Source organism: Struthio camelus, chromosome 9, assembly GCF_040807025.1.
Source record: "Struthio camelus isolate bStrCam1 chromosome 9, bStrCam1.hap1, whole genome shotgun sequence".
NCBI lineage: Eukaryota > Metazoa > Chordata > Aves > Struthioniformes > Struthionidae > Struthio > Struthio camelus.
In genome coordinates, this window is record NC_090950.1 from 27128684 (window position 1) to 27146155 (window position 17472).

Consider the following 17472-nt stretch of genomic DNA (forward strand, 5'->3'; position numbering starts at 1 on the left):
CTCTCTTTAACCCTCTTGCAGGGACCAGCTGGAAAGAAAAGAAGGAAAGGTCCCCCGATCCGCCCCCCCCCCCCCCCCTTTACGGGTGCTCTGGGCATCACGTTACCGTACCAGAGCTCGCCTTAAGCTGCTCCCATCTTAGCTAACGTTTCTCAGGTACTACGTTATCCTCAAGCAGCAGGTAGGGGTCTGCAGCTCTAGTGTACATAGCTGGAAAGGGCAGAGCATAGGGCGGCAGAAACATAAACAAAATTTAATTGCAGGTAGATGATACAGAAGAGGGCGAGTACTGCAGCTTCACCGAAGCGTAGCCTTACCACGTTCTTGGGCACGCCTGCCAAGATCCAAGGGCAGCACAAAGACACAGAGAGGGGGAGGCGGACAGGGATTGCAGCCGACCTTATATTTCTATACCCATCACAAAGTTTCTAAGTGTCCTGTAGGACTGCGTATCCCTGAAGAGCCCAGTGCGTTTCAGACACGTACAGCTGGAGAGAGAACGAACGCTTAAATTACCAATGAAACGAAGTGCCTGCTGCTGAAAGAGCGTAACCGCCCTCTCCGAGCGACGAGTGGAAAGCGCACCTGCCCACTGCAGCCAAGCAGGCGAGAGCGGCGCAGACAGCCACAGCGGCTCCACCAAAGCAACGAAGCGTGAAAAAAACTCGCGCGAAAAAAAAAAAAAAAAACCCAACTCCGGGACTGAAGCCCCGGAGACGAACTCCTGCCTAAGGGGCGCCTTAACGGAGAAACTCTGGGAGAGAAAAAGGTTTGGCGGATTTGCTCCACCGGGCGCACTAGTTCGGGCAAACTTGCGGCCGCGCAGCGCCTCCGCGCCCGCCGCGCAGCGCAGCGCAGCCCCCGCGGCCAGGCGGCTGCCCGCTCCGCGCCCGCAGCGCGCCGCCGTCCCCGCTGACGCGCCGCCGCGCCCCAGCCCTCCCCGCCGAGAGGCGGAGCGGGGCCGCGGCGCTCCTGCCCCGGCAGCGGAGGGTGCGCAGCGCCGGGCGCGCGGGAGGCTGCGGCTGCTGCTGCTGCTGCTGCTGCTGCGCGGGGGCGGGCTGCTCCGCGGGCAGCGCCGGGCGGTGATGCGCAGCCCGCGGCGGCAGGATGCGGGAGGGGAGCGCGGGCGGCCGCGGCGCGGAGAACCGCACGGGCCCCGAGCCCCCGCTGCACCTCTTCCCCGCGCCCGTCCTCACCGGCATCACCGTGGCCTGCGTCCTCCTCTTCGTCATCGGGATCGTCGGCAACCTCATGACCATGCTGGTGGTGTCGCGGTTCCGGGACATGCGGACCACCACCAACTTCTACCTGTCCAGCATGGCCTTCTCCGACCTGCTCATCTTCCTCTGCATGCCCCTGGACCTCTTCCGCCTCTGGCAGTACCGGCCCTGGAACTTCGGGAACCTCCTCTGCAAGCTCTTCCAGTTCGTCAGCGAGAGCTGCACCTACTCCACCATCCTCAACATCACCGCCCTCAGCGTGGAGCGGTACGTCGCCATCTGCTTCCCTCTCCGAGCTAAGGTGATCATCACCAAAGGGAAGGTCAAGCTGGTCATCCTCTTCCTCTGGGCAGTCTCCTTCATTAGCGCTGGACCCATCTTCGTCTTGGTCGGGGTCGAGCATGAGAACGGCACCAACCCGCTGAGCACCAACGAGTGCCGAGCCACGGAGTACGCCATCCGGTCGGGGCTTCTTACCATCATGGTCTGGACCTCCAGCATCTTCTTTTTCCTGCCCGTGTTTTGCCTGACTGTGCTGTACAGCCTTATCGGGAGGAAGCTCTGGAGGAGAAAGAGGAAAAACATTGGTCCAAACACTGCCATCAGGGATCAGAACAACAAGCAAACTGTGAAGATGTTAGGTACGACTCTTCTTGCTCTGTTTTCTCAGAGCTTGCATGTGCGTGTGTGTGAGTGCGTGCGTGAGAGATGCAGAGAGAGAGACGGAAAGACTGAGAAAAACACCGGCAGTTCGTTATAATTGCTTCTAAAGGAAAGCATTTATTGAAAAGTTTTCATGCAAAGGGCTACAATTTAAGGTATTTGTAGAATAACACTCCTCCCTCTTTAGATTTATTTCCAGCCGCTTTGAGCTGGGGGCTCTGAAACAGTTAAGCAGATGTTAGCAACAATTACTGACAAGGACAAATACGGCAGATACAATTAGTTATTGCCCTGGAGATTTCTGAATGTTTTTGCTCTTTGGTCGTGAATACCAACGTTATTTAGAGAAGGACAGTTTATTTGATTTTTAAACAAAGCTAAACACTTGTAGAGCTACAAAGTTTAGCTGCAGACTAAGTAAACGGGATATGATGTACTCTTAGTTTCAAATGAAAGGATTATCAGGTTTTTAACAAACTGGAGATTATTTACAAGCATAGCTGTATAAGCTTATGAAAGCTAATCAACATTTTTGTATTAGAAGAAACCAGCATGGGCTTAATAGGGAGCATTTTGCCTCCTTTGAGGTCTGTGACCCTATAAAATTCTCACTGACATTAAGAAAACAGGACCGAGCTGACAGACCGTCATGCCTGATTTGGTAGATTTACGTTTCAGAATGGTTTAAACAAGTTACGGTTGGCACGTGGAAACACGAATTTCAACATACGGATGCTGTCAGCCCTCAAAGTCAGTGCGTTTAGTGGGAGTTCAATGCACAAAGCAGAAAATTTAGTGGCTGAAAGCTGTAGGAGCCTTGTTCTGCTGTGGGCTTCAGGCAAGCACAGGTCCTCTGCTGGGTGAGTCACCACATCGATTTTAGCAGGTCTGTTCGTGGCGGTGAGATTTCGTTATGGGAAGGTTTCAGCCGTTCGGCTGCGCTCGTTTCGGCTGAGTGGAAGTTGCCGGGCTAATGAGCTAGATGAAGAGGTGACAGCAGGTCCTAACTACCTTAAACATTAAATGGGAGCCCAACTGATTTTTTGTTCCTGCGCTGTTTTATTATCATGCAACGGCTGCAAGAGTAATAAAAACTGCAGCATTCTTCATGCCCTTTCAGCTACAGTTTATGATCAATAAAATTACTTCAGTCTGGTAAGCGTGACCTTGGAAGTAATTCATCATTTACACTTCTAGAGCTTCGGAATTATGAACTTGTACTTATTAGAACAAAACTGCTGCCATATATTACCCCATGTTTATATTTCTGAATGCTTAACCATAAAAAACTTCAAAACAATAACTGATCATTTCTTCACTGCAGCATTGCCACAAGCATTAATACTGCAAACACCTTTTTGCTTTCACAAGGTCAGAGAGCAGCAAGAAGGTGACAAGACTGTCCTTTGACAGAGAGGAAGTATTCTCCAAATAATAATAGCCTAACGTTGGACGGAAAGAAAAGAAGTTAATATTAAGGTTCAATGCCAGCAGAGGCACAACGCTCTCGTTCTGCTCTCATTGATTTTAGTTTTCTGCTTAAAACTTAGAAGGCTGTTTCTTACTCCTTAGCAAGTCATGGAGCACCAAGTGAATGAGATTAACATCAACACTTCTTTTAGATTGTAAAGTAAGGTTATGCGTCTAGGCCCATAATTAAATGCCTAAATACACAGCGTGACTTTCAAAGTAGCTGTCATACACCATTCCTATTGAAATCAATGTTATTCCGCACCTGTGAAGATCAAACTCTATTTTTAAAAGCCTAGCAATGGATATGCATGCCCACATGTGAAAATATTGGCTATGCTTAAAATGCTGTTTATACTAATAGCAATGTTTGTTACATGGGCTTAACTCCTGAGCAGCCTTATTAGCTCGGGAAATATGATCTGAATTTTGCAGGAAAAAAATGGAAGTGGTTGGCTCAAGAAGATGCAGAGTTAGAAATTAGATCCTCTGAATCCCAGTTCTGTACTTCATAACCCACCAAAAGTCCTCCATAAATAGTCATTTGAATTTGGAATCTTTTTCATGAAGCTTTTAAGGAAAGATGCCAATAATTATCCCACTTAGCTCCTTGAATTTTATTTCTGCTGTGACGTGGCATGGTCTGAAATCCTGCCCCGCAGAATTTAGTGGGAAACACTAATTCATTGTAATGAATTAATACAAGCAGGACTATTAACAAGACAGAAGAGATAACGAGTAAAAATTATTTAAGACTATCAAAACCTCTGTCTTGAGTTTTATCTCTTTCTGATTTATTAATAGGTACATTCAAAGCAATGTGAAAAATGCCACAGGTCAAGAGCACACAGTAAACCAACAGAGAAAGTTCCCCTCTCTCTAGAATGGAAATTCCAATGGGCAGTGTTCAAAGATGCACATATTCCTGTTATTACATATATATATATATATATATAAAATGTATGTCTCTATAACCATAGTGCTAGTACAATAGTACAGAAGTAACATGTGATAGTGTAATTATATATTAAGTTTTACTTTCCTTGAAGTAACTCATGTTCCAAAAAATAGACAAACTAGAGGCGTGGAGTACGCAACTGTCTGTTGTTACCTTGGAATATGTTCTCTACGGATCCAGATCCTGTTGCTTCGGTTTACTTTGGGCCTTTACCTTAAACCATTTTTCTTCCCAATTGTTTCATTCTTCATTATGAACCACACTGTTGAGTCTATCACATGATATGTAACTTGCTTTTGTTAAATGCTGCTCGTGATAAATTATGTTGATTTTTTTAATCACCATTCTGATTCTTTAATTCTCTCTTTTTATGAAAATGTAGGTTTATATAGTTCAAAAGTATGCTATATCAGATTAGTAATGCAGTAAACATGCAGCCTGTTTAAATATGATCCATGTGTATTAAATATAGCTAATTTACACTGTCAGAAAACGTATTTGAGAGAGACAAAACCGAAAACTTAACAAAATCAGGACGCGTTTTCACACGTCAAGATCAATGTGTTAAAGGAATAGAAATATATTTGGTTTAAATCAGCCACAGTTTACCATTCATACTTAACTCCATTTCTTTTGCTGTTTTCATTTTAGTTGTGGTGGTATTTGCTTTCATACTCTGCTGGTTGCCTTTTCACGTAGGACGATACTTATTTTCCAAGTCCTTCGAAGCGGGATCCTTGGAGATAGCTGTGATCAGCCAGTACTGCAACCTGGTGTCCTTTGTCCTCTTCTACCTTAGCGCAGCCATCAACCCCATTCTCTACAACATCATGTCCAGGAAGTATCGAGTCGCTGCTTGCCGGCTCTTTGGGCTGAAGCCGCTTCCAAGGAAAAGACTCTCCAGCACCAAGCAGGAAAGTTCGCGTGTTTGGACAGAGCCGAGCGTCATCACATGACACGAGATGTCGAGCACAAGAGCATCACTCACCAGTATTACCCAGAAAGTCATGACGAAAGAGGAACGGGACAAGAAACGCAAGGCGAAATGTAAAGCTGTACTCTGGTCGTCGGCCGGATTTGCTGAAAGTTGTAACGTAGGCGGTTAAAGATTAAAAAAAAAAAAAATCTAAACTTTGAGAGTATAAAAGGAGGCACATGGTTACAGAGTTCAGCAACACTCAAATATTATTTTTCAGCTGCTTTTGCCCATGTGATTTTTTTTAATGCAGACTGTGGCAAGAGCGCTAGGTTTTACCACTGAGAGCAGGCAAACGTAGCCCAGACAACTTGAGGGCTTCTGTGACTCCAAGTAGCAACTAACTCGAGCTGAATTTTTCCAGAGTTAAAATTAGTTTTGCTAAGAATTTTGCAAGTATATAATCAGACCCTAAAGAGAGAAAACTGAATTGCCTTTTTGGTGTAGTAAACATGGAATTTGATATACCTTTTGTAATCCTGATTTTTTAAAAAAGCAAAATTTTCCTCACTTAGAGGAAAATGATTTCTTAAAAAAAGGGAGAAAAATTGATAATTTCTAACATACTACTAAAAATAAACAACCTTCATATCTTGCCTGGAAAAGCAGAAAGGAAATGAAAAAAATACCTTCATAGAAGTGGCTCAGAACACAGCAGTACTGAAATATATTTTTTTAAGTATATATCAGTGGGACAAGGACAGGGCTGACTTCGGAGCTGCAGTGATGCTATAAAAATACAGAATGCAATCTCCCACCAAAGTGATTTTTTACTAGCTAAATCATCCGTACTTGCTTTGTTCAGCTTGACTGTGAACAACTTGATGTATTTGAACTTGAAAGCTTTTAGTTGTTTCAGTGTCGTAACGAACCTATGGCTACCTGCCCCTTTGCTGTGCACCACAAGTTCGTTAGCAATTGGGTTTCCTGCCTGGAAAGTATACCCCTTTTCGTTTAAAGACTGTCTGTTTATTATTAGTACAGTGGCTGTCTACCATCCAGGCAGGAGTTTGGGCTGCCCCCAGCAGAGCACGGTGTGCAGTCGTGCCAGCTCGCTGTAGCATTAAATGCAAAACCACCCTCGCTTACTTTTGGGAACGTTTGTAGCATACAACACCTGAGAAAGTAATGGAAAAATCTGCATTAAATCACAAAGGCAGACACATTCTCATCCTTGATCCATAAAAATCTTATATTCAATTGATTTTTATAACTCAAATATCCTATTAAAAAAACAAAACAAAAAAAACCCAAGCCTTCCCATCCTGTTTGCTAATACGTATGTCTTATATTGCATTCGTTGTCGCATCAACATGTAGATTTTGTGGTCCAGCTAAAGCAGCTTATGAGCATGCATGTGCAGTAGCAGGTTTCTATTTATTTTGTCCTAGTATTTATTACCCGCTGGTCCACAATTGATTCTACATAATGAATTGTCTATTATCAGAAATTTCCTACTGCCTTGAAGCTCCTGTTAATGATAATGGGCCATATTCTGCCTGTTACACCTTTAGCTAATGGTGCTGCTCAGGTATAACTGAAAAGTGAATTTGGCTTATTCTGTATATACTATGTCTTTTATATCGTATTTTGCTTTGCTAGGGCTACAAATGTGGATTGCTCCTCTTTGACATGGCACCTGAGTGAGTTTTGTTCCCCGGCCCAGCACTTACAGCGATGTTATTTTTGATGTAAGGACTGAATGCAACTGTACAAGTTAAGGGACAAAATGTAAAAATAGCTGGGGAAACCAAGACCGATCAGAGATGCAAAGGATCAAGCTAACGAGGCTCCGTTGGTTTGAAACTCAGGAGTGAAGTGAGCCCCCCGTTGGCGGGTCATTGGCAGGAGAGCCGTAGCGCTAGCAAGATCATCTCCCCTTCGGTCTCTAACCCCACTTCTGCTTTTTTTATTCTTTTTGGTCCTTCATTCCTTGTTGACGGACAAACAGATGTGATGGCAGATATCACGCAACTCAGGGAAACAAGAAATTTGGGAATCTTGAAAAGGTTGTAAAGATGCAAGCTCACAAACTACATTGCTGTGTAAATGAATTGAATGTACACCTAACGTCACCTAAGTGTTTCAAATTTCAGCTGTGTCTATGGTATTAAATGTGAACAGAAAATGAAATAAAGTTATGAGAACCTTTATAATCCTACCAGTTGCAATATTTGTGGCAGCGCAGGAACAGGTATGATGGCAGGCGGAGTGGAAAGCAGGTCACGGTCAGATTCATCCGGCGCTGTTGCCCGTCTTTCCCGACCAAACGGCGGTCGGGCATGGACACGAGGAGGTGGCAGGGGACCTGGCACCAGCCCAGCTGGCGACGTGCCCTCAGTGCTGGGCAGCCACCAGCTCTCACCTGCTGTGGTCAGGCTAGGAGACAGCAGTCGTATAGATCGTGTCTATGTAGAAACTTCAAAGCCAGTGGAGCCACAGTTACTGCCACGCGTGACCTGCAGATGGTGAATGGGGTCTGCTCATTCAAGCAGTTGCTTGTGGGTACAGTAGTGCTCTTCTACGGAAAACAAGAAAAAAAATCACCTGGATGGCCTTCACTTCTGCTTCAAAAAAAAAAAAACAACATTGTCAGATACCTCTAGAAAGGTATATACCCCGCCACCACCACTAAAATCGCTGAATATGGAATTGCTTGCCTCAAGGGTAAGTTACTGCCTAAGTTGTGATGGTTAAATTATTGCTTCATTCAAACAAATGTGCAATCAAGATTTTGATAGCTAGCTTCCTGTAAAAGCTGGATAGAAGAAACGCAGAAGCATTTTCTACCTAAGCATAAACTGAAGTCAATCCCAGGTGGATGTAAAGACTTTGTCCCAGGGAGCAATATCGGAAAAGGTGATGGGCAAGTTTCTTCTCTGTCCTCCAGGGCATTTCTGCAGGCCCTCACTCTCCCCAAAGCCTTCTCCCCAAAGCCTTCCCTACCTGAAATAACCTTTTGTTTGTTTGTTTTGCTTTTGTGATTTTTTTCTACTGGGTGTTCAAACACCACTTTGGAGACCTGAAGACTAGAGCACTTGCAGGTACTATGCTATTCCGTAAGCGCGGCGGACAGGGTGGCTCGGCAGGAAAATTTCTTGCATGCTGTTGAGCCATTGGCTGCCTTTCCACAGCCCCGTCCACATGGGAATAAACTTTGCCACTTTTGACAGGGGGAGGAAAAAAAAAGTAAAGGGGCTTTGTGAGTCAACGTTTTACTGTGTTCTCACTGCCCTGTGTGAGGAAACCCCATATTGGGAATAATTTGTCTGCTATGTTGGAGGTTCACTCATTAAACGGTTCACGTTTTAAAAGCTTTTCCAACTCTACGTTTTGTATCACAGCTTCACAAATAAATAGGAGCAATTTGGCTGCGTTTTATTTCTTGGCCACATGTTAAATCGGTGATGAAATAGGTCAAAAGCACTTCACCAGAAAGCTTCGTTCTTTTTAGAAAAGTACTTTTGAGGGAGGCAGGCGCAAGGCAGAAAATCATGTCCTACTGTACTACTTGCCAAAAATAAAATATTCTGGAAAAATAGCACTTACATGTCAAATTTTGACTTAAAAGATTCAGAATAATTCAGAATTTATGTAAGTTTGTGTCAAATAATATTTGCATAAGACCTATTTAAAGCAGCAGCAGTTAGATACCTAGATACCTGCAAGAAGCTTCCTAGCATCGATCTGCTATAGCAGTCAAGCTGCAGCTAACTCGCTCCAGCCTCCCCTGCTGCTGGGCGATTATACTGCTGTGCAGTGTGGGATCTCAGCTTAGCCAAAGCTCACAAAAAATTAGTATTTGCAGTTTTGTTTGTACAAGTTTTTCGTTGCCGTTGTGGAAAGCTAGCAAAGTTAAGCTACAGGTTTCACGGTTGCATCTCCCACGGATACCTACGGACGATCTACGCGAGGGTAGTTTCATGGTCGCTCAGACTCTCCTGTATGAGAAAGGTGACTGCTATTACTCTAGTTTAACACTGAGAAATAGAGAAACTCTTTTTTTTTTTTTTTTTTTTTTTTTTTTACAGCTAACTAGTAAAAAAAAATTGTAATTGTTAAAACAAGGATGGCGTTTATTCAGATGAGCTTAGCAGATGATAACGACATCTTTTGAAATCTTGCCAGGTCCTTTAGGGCCAAAACGGGAAAGGAGGACTCTGGGGAACCAGCTTGTGAACCGGCGTGTGACCAGCGCATCTCCCAAGCCATGCCGGAGCAGTCTCCCCTGTCACCTCTGCGCCGCAGCTTCTCCCCAGCCTTCAACCACCTACGTTTGCCCTGTGCATCGCATAGGCCAAGGCAAAAGGGAAGCTCGCATTTCTTTTATCCTCCTGCACAGTGGGTCAGGCCCTAACCAAATCCCAGAAAGGCCAGTGTAAAGACCAGCGAACATTACTACAGCATTAGATTCAGAAACTCTCCTAGCAATTTGGTTTTATTTATTATGGAAAAACCTCTCCATTGATAAGCTGCACTAGGGGCCATGAAGATGAAAACGTCACCTGCGCATTGGCCTGCTAGCAAGGCGCACGGCGCAGAGAAGTCTCTGGCTCTGCAGCGGCAGGAGAGCGGCCACCGAGGCAAATCTTTCCTTTGCAAATTTGAAAGCAGCTGGCTCGGCACGGCTACCTCCCCGCTCCGGGGAAAGGGATCGCCTGTGCTCGTTCGCATTCATCAGCTCATTTCATTTCCTTATAGGGTCGTTAGCAGCTTCTCCAGCTCCTCACCCAGTCAATATTTTCCGATGGGCTTCCACCCCATTTGTCTCGTCTGCAGAGACCCCATGGCTTTGAGGAGGCAAACGGTTGTGAGACGTAAATGAATGCATTGCAAGAAGTCTGTTTAATTCTGCATATCCCAAAGATGCAGATGTTACTTACAGGTACCCTGAATGCACCCCTCCCTTGCCCCAGTTGAAAGCACGGTAGATAGGTTTTATCCTCATGGTTTTCTGAACAATATTAGCCCAATTTTACAAAGAGGAGTTAAAGCACTTGCTGTTTTAACCGCTCACTCAGCTCACACTCTCTGAGCTGGGGTGCAGCTCTGCTCACCTCCCGCGAGCGATGCATTTCTCCGGCTGCGCGTCTACTTCATGGGCTGGTGTAGGCAGCTATGAGAATAATTCCTGTTTCTAAACTGTGCTGCTGGCCCACGGTGTGCAGCACAGGTGTCAGCATGTTTAGGTCTGTATTTATGCATTCTTCGCTATCTCTCAATCTGGCCTGAAAATACCTTCCCTTTCTTTACTGGACAGCTGAACCAGTGCGTTAGCCTGAGATAAGCATTATATGGGAAATAAGTAACCTCCGGCTGACATGGCAGTCTCAGAGATCTCAGCCAACAGAAGCTTGAACTAGAAAATACAGGCTAGCTTTCCAAAGCTGTGCTTCTGCATTCACACCATTAATAACAACTGGCGCACACGCACCAGGGTCGGAGGCAGCACTCGCGGCAGGGATTTGTACGTGCATGCGAGCTCCGATACCCATCCCTGGGCCAAGGCACGCATCACCCAGACATGCATCCAGCAGCTGCGGCTGCGTGCGCTGGGCACGTCTTGGGAATGCCTGGCATAACGCACATTTTTTGCCTCATTTGCCATAACCAAAATTTGCTGCTCAGCCACCCTGTAAACAGTACCTGGAGAAGCTCGAAGCTCGCGTTCACAGCTCTGATGTGAAGTCTTGCTTTTCATTTAGGTCCGTCATCCGCAGGAGGGCAGTGGAAGGTGCACACCCTTTCTCACACCAATACGTTCTCGCCTGGTGGGTATCAGCAAAATCTTCCCTGAAGTTCATAGGAACTAAGGAATTTCTCCGGGGTGATGTAGTTGCCAATGGCTTTCCATTCCAAAAAATGATTTCTGGTAAGAGACAGGGAAAATCAGCTTCAAAAGCCATGGTTGCTACTGTTTAGGAAAAAACAAAAGAATCAAAAGAACAAAGAGAATGTTAGATCTTGATTTCTCTTTTACCACTAAACTATGGTCACAGGAGGATAGGGCACGAGGATGATGAAAAAGACAAATTTAATCTATCTTGTGTTAATGAAGGTTTAGAGTTTGCTGAACAATATTGGTTTCTGCTTAAAGCAAAAGCTTTTGGTTAAGCCTTAGTACCGTTGTAATGACTGCACATACCACAGTACATTAGTGTTGTCAAACGTAATTAATATACTCCAACACGTACTCACTCTGGTGGCAATAGGGGCTAGCAGTCCATGCATACGTGAATATTGATCTTGCGATGGGCTTTTTACAGGCTTTTTTTTTTTTTTTTTTCTCTCTCTCTACAGGCTTGTTTGAGGTTTTCCCCACAGAAAGGCCTCAGTTTCTTTTTGAGGTAGGGCACCTGCATTTTACTGCCTTTCCAGGTCGCAGTAACTGACTCTCCCATTCCATAACTTTTGAAATGAGAACAAAATTCAAAGCATGTGTCTCGTCAACCCTATCTCTGGACAAAAAAAAAAAAAAAACAATCTATACTTCAGATGTTTTTGACTTCCTGGAACATCTTGGAGCTTCTTGCACAGTGAGATTGATTGCAAGTTTCTCCAGGTTCTGAAGATACCTTGACCTGTTTCTTTACTAAGCACAGAAAGCCTGATTCTGCAGCAAAACCTCAGTGAGCACAGAGAGCAACCAGTTGCCAGGCCTCTGCAGATCTGTAGGGTACACTTCCTATTTCGGTACTGCTTGCATCCCCTCACTAAAATGTTTCACAGGTATTTTCACGTGGCCAACTGTGATGAGGTTGGTGTAAATACATAAGCCAGTGCACAGGAGTTTTGAGGAGCAAATGTAGCAATAGGCAGTGGAATATAAGCTTTATACGGTATCCCATTCTACCCCAAAAAACCCCTGGTGGGAAGCAAGTGTAGCCCCAGTCTCCTTTAGTCTTTCCTGTTTTCCTGGGCATTTCTGGACTTGGACTTGTGCCCTGCAGGGACATACGGTCAGCTCTGAAAAGGCATCAGTGGTCAGATCACAGCGTGGCCTCGAGCAGGTCCATGTTCTCACTAGGGGTTTGCCCTCTTGAAGAGCTGTCTAACATGAGCATTGCCTGGTTTCTGATCTACTGCGCTCTCGTTCTGGCCACTAACATATCTGTTTGAAAGCCTACAGGCTGCTTCTCTGGGTGTACTTGGGAATAAAATATTTGGTAATGAAAGCTTTGTAGTGCTCTCCACACTTGCTGTGTTTCCCTCACTGGGAGGGGAATGAAGGTTTGGTGGCATGATCTGTGCAAGTCCATAAGGTGAAAATTACTCTTGGAAATAAATTACCCCACACTCAACTTCATAGGCTTGTTCTGAGGGCGTAGGAGATCCTCAGTCAGCACTTGGTCCCATTTTGAATGACGTTAGGTCAAAAAACCTTGTTACCCTTTCCCTTTTCTCAGATTCTGAGTGATTTTCACACAATTACAGTGCTGCGCATCAGAAAGAAAAGGCTCGGTGATTTCCAAGCCATCATTCACATTATTCTTCTCCAAACAGCCTCCTTCACATAAGGTACACAGCGCTGCAAATCAGTCTTCATCAGGGAAGCCAGGCAGGGAGCCGAACACCACGAGCGTTTGCAGCAGCGAGCTGCAGCACCAAGAGCTCCGCAGCGCAGATATTTAAATAGTTTTAACACTCTGATATTGCAAAAAAGAGGGCAAATTCATACTGCAAATTCTCATCAAAAGTTAAGCCAATAAGCACGATGACACACAGGCATGTATTCTGTCCAGTCGGTAGCATCTTGGTATTTATATCAAGCAGTGACAACATGATCAATTTTTATAAAATTTGCTGCGTTGTACCAGGGGGCACTGGCATGCCGCTGTAAAAGGTATAATAATCTGCTGAGCTACTTTTGTTAGTAAAAGCTGTATTATGGTGAGTTTTGTGGTGTGCGGTTGTTCAGAGGCAACCGCGTGCCCAGCAGAAGCGAGAGATGCTCAGGATGCTGGCACGAGCATGGGCTCCTTGGAGAAGGGATGGCTGAGGGCACTATCTGAGCATCTCTGGTCTAGCGCTGATACACAAGGGAGCAACACAATTTCAGATATACTCAGATCACAACAGTGGTTTGTTCATAAAAAAAACCCTAACTAGCAAGGCATTGCATACCTTCTGCCCCTTGCAGCACAGCTGCAGCGAGTTATGCTAGCCCGCGGTGTACAAAGTCACCTCGGCGTGGGTGCTCCTGCTGCAGCATCAGCAAAACACCGACAGGTCACGCTTACCTGCTTTCTCATCAGTTGAATCCTGGTTTCCCACACCATGGTGCAATTTCGGGTCTCATTAGAGGAGTCCTACTGCCGTAGGCTGCTGGGAGGCCAGGAGCAAATTTCTCTTTCTGCAGGACCAACCAAGGCAAGCTGGAGGAAGGTGCGTGCGCTGTCACTGTCCATGCCAGGCTTGTTTAGAGAATACCCATAGGTTTGTACTATTACAGGACCTTTGATTTCAAAACACTGAAGTTAATTATATTTTACTTTGAACAAGGAGGACGTGGGGATATCTGAGGCAGAGCGGTGAGGTGCAATAGAAACTCCTAAAGCACGTACTGGAGTGAAGGTAAAGACAGGAGCAGCAGCAGCTTAAACACAGGGAGCCGGAGCACTTGCAGTTTTAAACTGAGAACTACCTCTAATGCAGTGTGAAGTCCACACCGCAGCATCCAGGGGAGCATTAAGCCCTGCTGAGCCCAGAGACCCACTTTTTCCCAGCGCGCATCTACCTCGAAGGACTCCCGTGATCACTCAGCACGTATTTGTGCCCCAGGGTGCAGCACCTCTGTTAAAGCCATAAACCCACAACTTTGAATTCAGCAGCATTATCCCAAGAGGCATTTGGCCAGGAGAGAAACACTGGTGACTTCGTCATATGTAATGCTGGACAGTCATCCAAATTGAGAAGACTGTGACCAGCTCACGAGCATTTTGTGAAGAGGAAGGGCATTTGAGCTACCAACTAATAAATACGCTATTTGCACTGGATTAGGGTGAATTTCTCAGCTCTATTCACATATGAATCCTCACAAGGCTTTTAAGCCTCCATACTGTTTGCTCTGCTTCACTTGCAGAGAATAACGTTTCATACAACAGAAAGTGAGGGAGATGGGCTAATAAAATTACCAAGAAATGACATCTACTGAGCACATTGACCCAAGAAGCTATTCATTAACAATGCTAGTAGACCTGAAAATAATTTTGATTGCATGCAGTACCATGCATGCTAGCAATTAGTACAAAAAATGTAACTATTCAAACTAATAACAGCACATTCATCTAAACAACAGCAGAAAGCAAGCTACCCCCTTGCGCTTGGTTTCACAAAGCATCTTGTGGAACCACAGATTCCTTTTATCGTTTTACTCAGCCAAGAACCTGAACGTTGTGAGAGAGCAATTGTCAAGAGCAGAAACATATGCAATCATTTAAAACTTATTAAATGTAATACTGATAAAATGGCGTTTTCAAGGGATCTCATCCGGCTTTCTGCTCAGCCATAAAAATATTGAAACAAAATGTCCACATCCTCCTTTCTACTTAATTGTGGTTCTCAGCTCTGAGGAGAATAGGATAAGACATCCATATCTGCACTCCAAGGCAGCTGAATATTAAGGGCATAGAATGCAATCCCTACAATACGTCAATAAATCATAATACATCATGAATTCTGCAATAATTCAATAACTTGTAGAAAAGGTTTGTACAGGAAATAAAATTTTCAGAACATTTCCACAATAATTTCTGTATAGCTTGTCTCAAATACCTTGGGGCGCAGACAGGTCTAGCAAAACCACCAGGTTCATGTAGCTGTCACAGATGCTGGGGAGAATCACCGCATTTCCCTAACTCATAAATTCGCAAGCTTCCCTCAGATCTCAGAGAGATCAGCACTTTTAAACTTCAGCACAGGGTCCTGAGGGTCCTTTCCCTCAGCCTCGTTCCTTGTCCCATACAGGGGGAGGAGGAACTGCTCTTTCCTCGTGGACATCAAGAGCAGCGCAACTGCGTTATTCAGCTGATAGTGATGATGAAACACTCAGCTTCCACCGTCCCTGTGGGACTCTGCATAGAAAGGACCACCTTCCCTCCGTTCAGATAAGAAAAGCAGCATTTCCCAGGAAACTCTTCTTGGGTTCCAAAACCCTAAGTGATAAGAGGCCTTAAACAATGAAAAAACAGGACATGCTAAAGCCATGACCCCCATGCAACGAGCAGCTTAGGTGATGCTGCTTTATTCAAGATTCCCGGGAGGTCTCTTAGCTGCAGTTCCCAATACATTTCATTTTCAGGGGTATTTTCAAATATTGCTACTAGAGAGTAGCAAGAGAGGAGAGGCTGAAGAACCTCATTCCCCTGATATGGGGGCTGGAATTAAGATCTACCTCTCTACAAGCAGGTGCTTTCCTCCACTGGAAAAGAGCTACTTATAGAAAGCCAAATTTGAGTCTCCTAAAATTCAATCACTTTCGTGAGTCTAGCAGGAAAAGCTCCACAGGAGGTGAACAACCTGCTGCAGTGGATCGACACTACCTCCCCATCCCGTTTGTCTCCTTATTTGTCCCGGCGCTGTACGGCTCAGACTGCTCCCATCCTGCCACGTGGTGTTTTGATGCAGCAGTTTCTCATGTAGACTTCCACTGAACTTGCAAACAGGCTCTAAACTTACAGTAATGACCAAAGTCAAAAGCAAAACAAATTTTGCCTGTTCCATTTTCTAACAGGCTCTTTGATTGCAGAGAGGAGAGGGAATTGCTGCTGCTATAGAAACAGCAGTCGCTAGTCCCGGTGACCATGCTCCGCTGTGAGCAGACCTGGAGGTTGCTCAATTGCAAGATGTGACACGGTCTGCTGTCCACATCCAGCTAACATACAACAAGCCTAGAGGTCATTCGTTAACGCCAGGAAAGTACCTCGAAGTCTGAGCCCCTGCTCTGCTTCAAAATTTTTACAAGTAGGTACTTTCCTCCCAACCCCAAAGAACACGCAAGAGGAGTCATTTTATATGATACTGTCCAAGCACGGCTACAACTTGGTTCGTATTTCTTGACAAAATCCACGTGAAACTCGGTGCTACTTAAACCACCTCTATATAAGGAAGAGGACCCAGGACGACTGCACCAAACTCGTAGCCTGTAACATCCCCCATACTGAGCTCAGAGATCCCTCTGACATAAATACACAAAACCTGCTTCACCATCACAGGCTTGCCAGGCAAGAGCTTCAGCTGTTCTCTATCACCTCTGCAGTCACTCAGGATAATATTGTAAATCAAGGAGTATTAAAAAAAAAAAACAAAACAAAAAACTAGCAATCTCTTCAAATAACAAAGCAGTGAATGCTATCCTACAGGCATCTTTAAAAGATAGTTAGAAAGAGATTGTTTTGGCAAGCACTGTTTAAAAGAAAAAGAAGCTGAGCAACCAAACGAGAGAAATTGCATTTCCTTAGGAAAAACACACTTGCATTGTAAATTGTGATAATTAAAAAAGAATACAAATAAAATGTATTTACAAAGTGATGTGAGGGAGAACAGTTCAGTAAAAAGACAAATACTGTGTTTGTCAACAAACATGTACATCAAGATACAAAATATTAGATGAATTCTTTGTGATAAGCAATTGAATTCATTGTACATAATTAAGGAAGAAGTGAAAAGTTCCATGTTTTAAGTGTTTAATTACAGAGAACAAATCCAGGTGCACATTTTCACACAAGCTATTTAAAAAAGTGGTTAAGATACCCCAGAAACTTGACTTTAACCTTATTTCCAACCACTGATTATTGTAAACCAGCACCGTTAAAGGAAAGTGAACTGCCAGTGGGCTCCAGACCTCATGCCACAATTAATGCTGCCCAAAGCCGAGCTGGGCTCTGAAGAGAGGACATGGAGGGACTGGCCGTATTACAGCCACGAGTACCTTGGCTTACTATCCCTGTTTCACACAAGAAAAATTTTCCTCCTAAGCAAGTTATTCCCCAGCTGGTTCCTGCAATCCTTCCTATGATTGCACAGATTAAGCCTCTATTTTCAAATGCAGATTTTAAAAATAAACACTGAAAAGAGTGCCACAAGCACGACAAGCCTGATCTAAGCCCAAGACCCAGAAGATCCAAAATTATAGTCAGGATTCATTCCCCCCCCAATCAACTCACTCATCAGTCCAGTGGTTCCAT

General features: G+C 44.7%; 1 protein-coding gene across 2 annotated transcripts; it reads left to right on the plus strand.

Annotated features, from left to right (window-relative positions):
- The first annotated feature begins 1070 nt into the window (after positions 1–1070).
- Positions 1071–7358, plus strand: GHSR (growth hormone secretagogue receptor). Of its 2 annotated transcripts, none has more exons than XM_009673758.2 (2): positions 1071–1861; positions 4963–7358. In XM_009673758.2, the coding sequence occupies exons 1-2, from the start codon at positions 1108–1110 to the stop codon at positions 5265–5267; spliced, it is 1059 nt and encodes a 352-aa protein (XP_009672053.1). In that variant the 5' UTR covers positions 1071–1107; the 3' UTR covers positions 5268–7358. The 2 variants fall into 2 exon arrangements, with proteins under 2 accessions (XP_009672053.1, XP_009672054.1); XM_009673759.2 differs by having other exon boundaries at positions 5011–7358.
- Positions 7359–17472: the final 10114 nt, after the last annotated feature.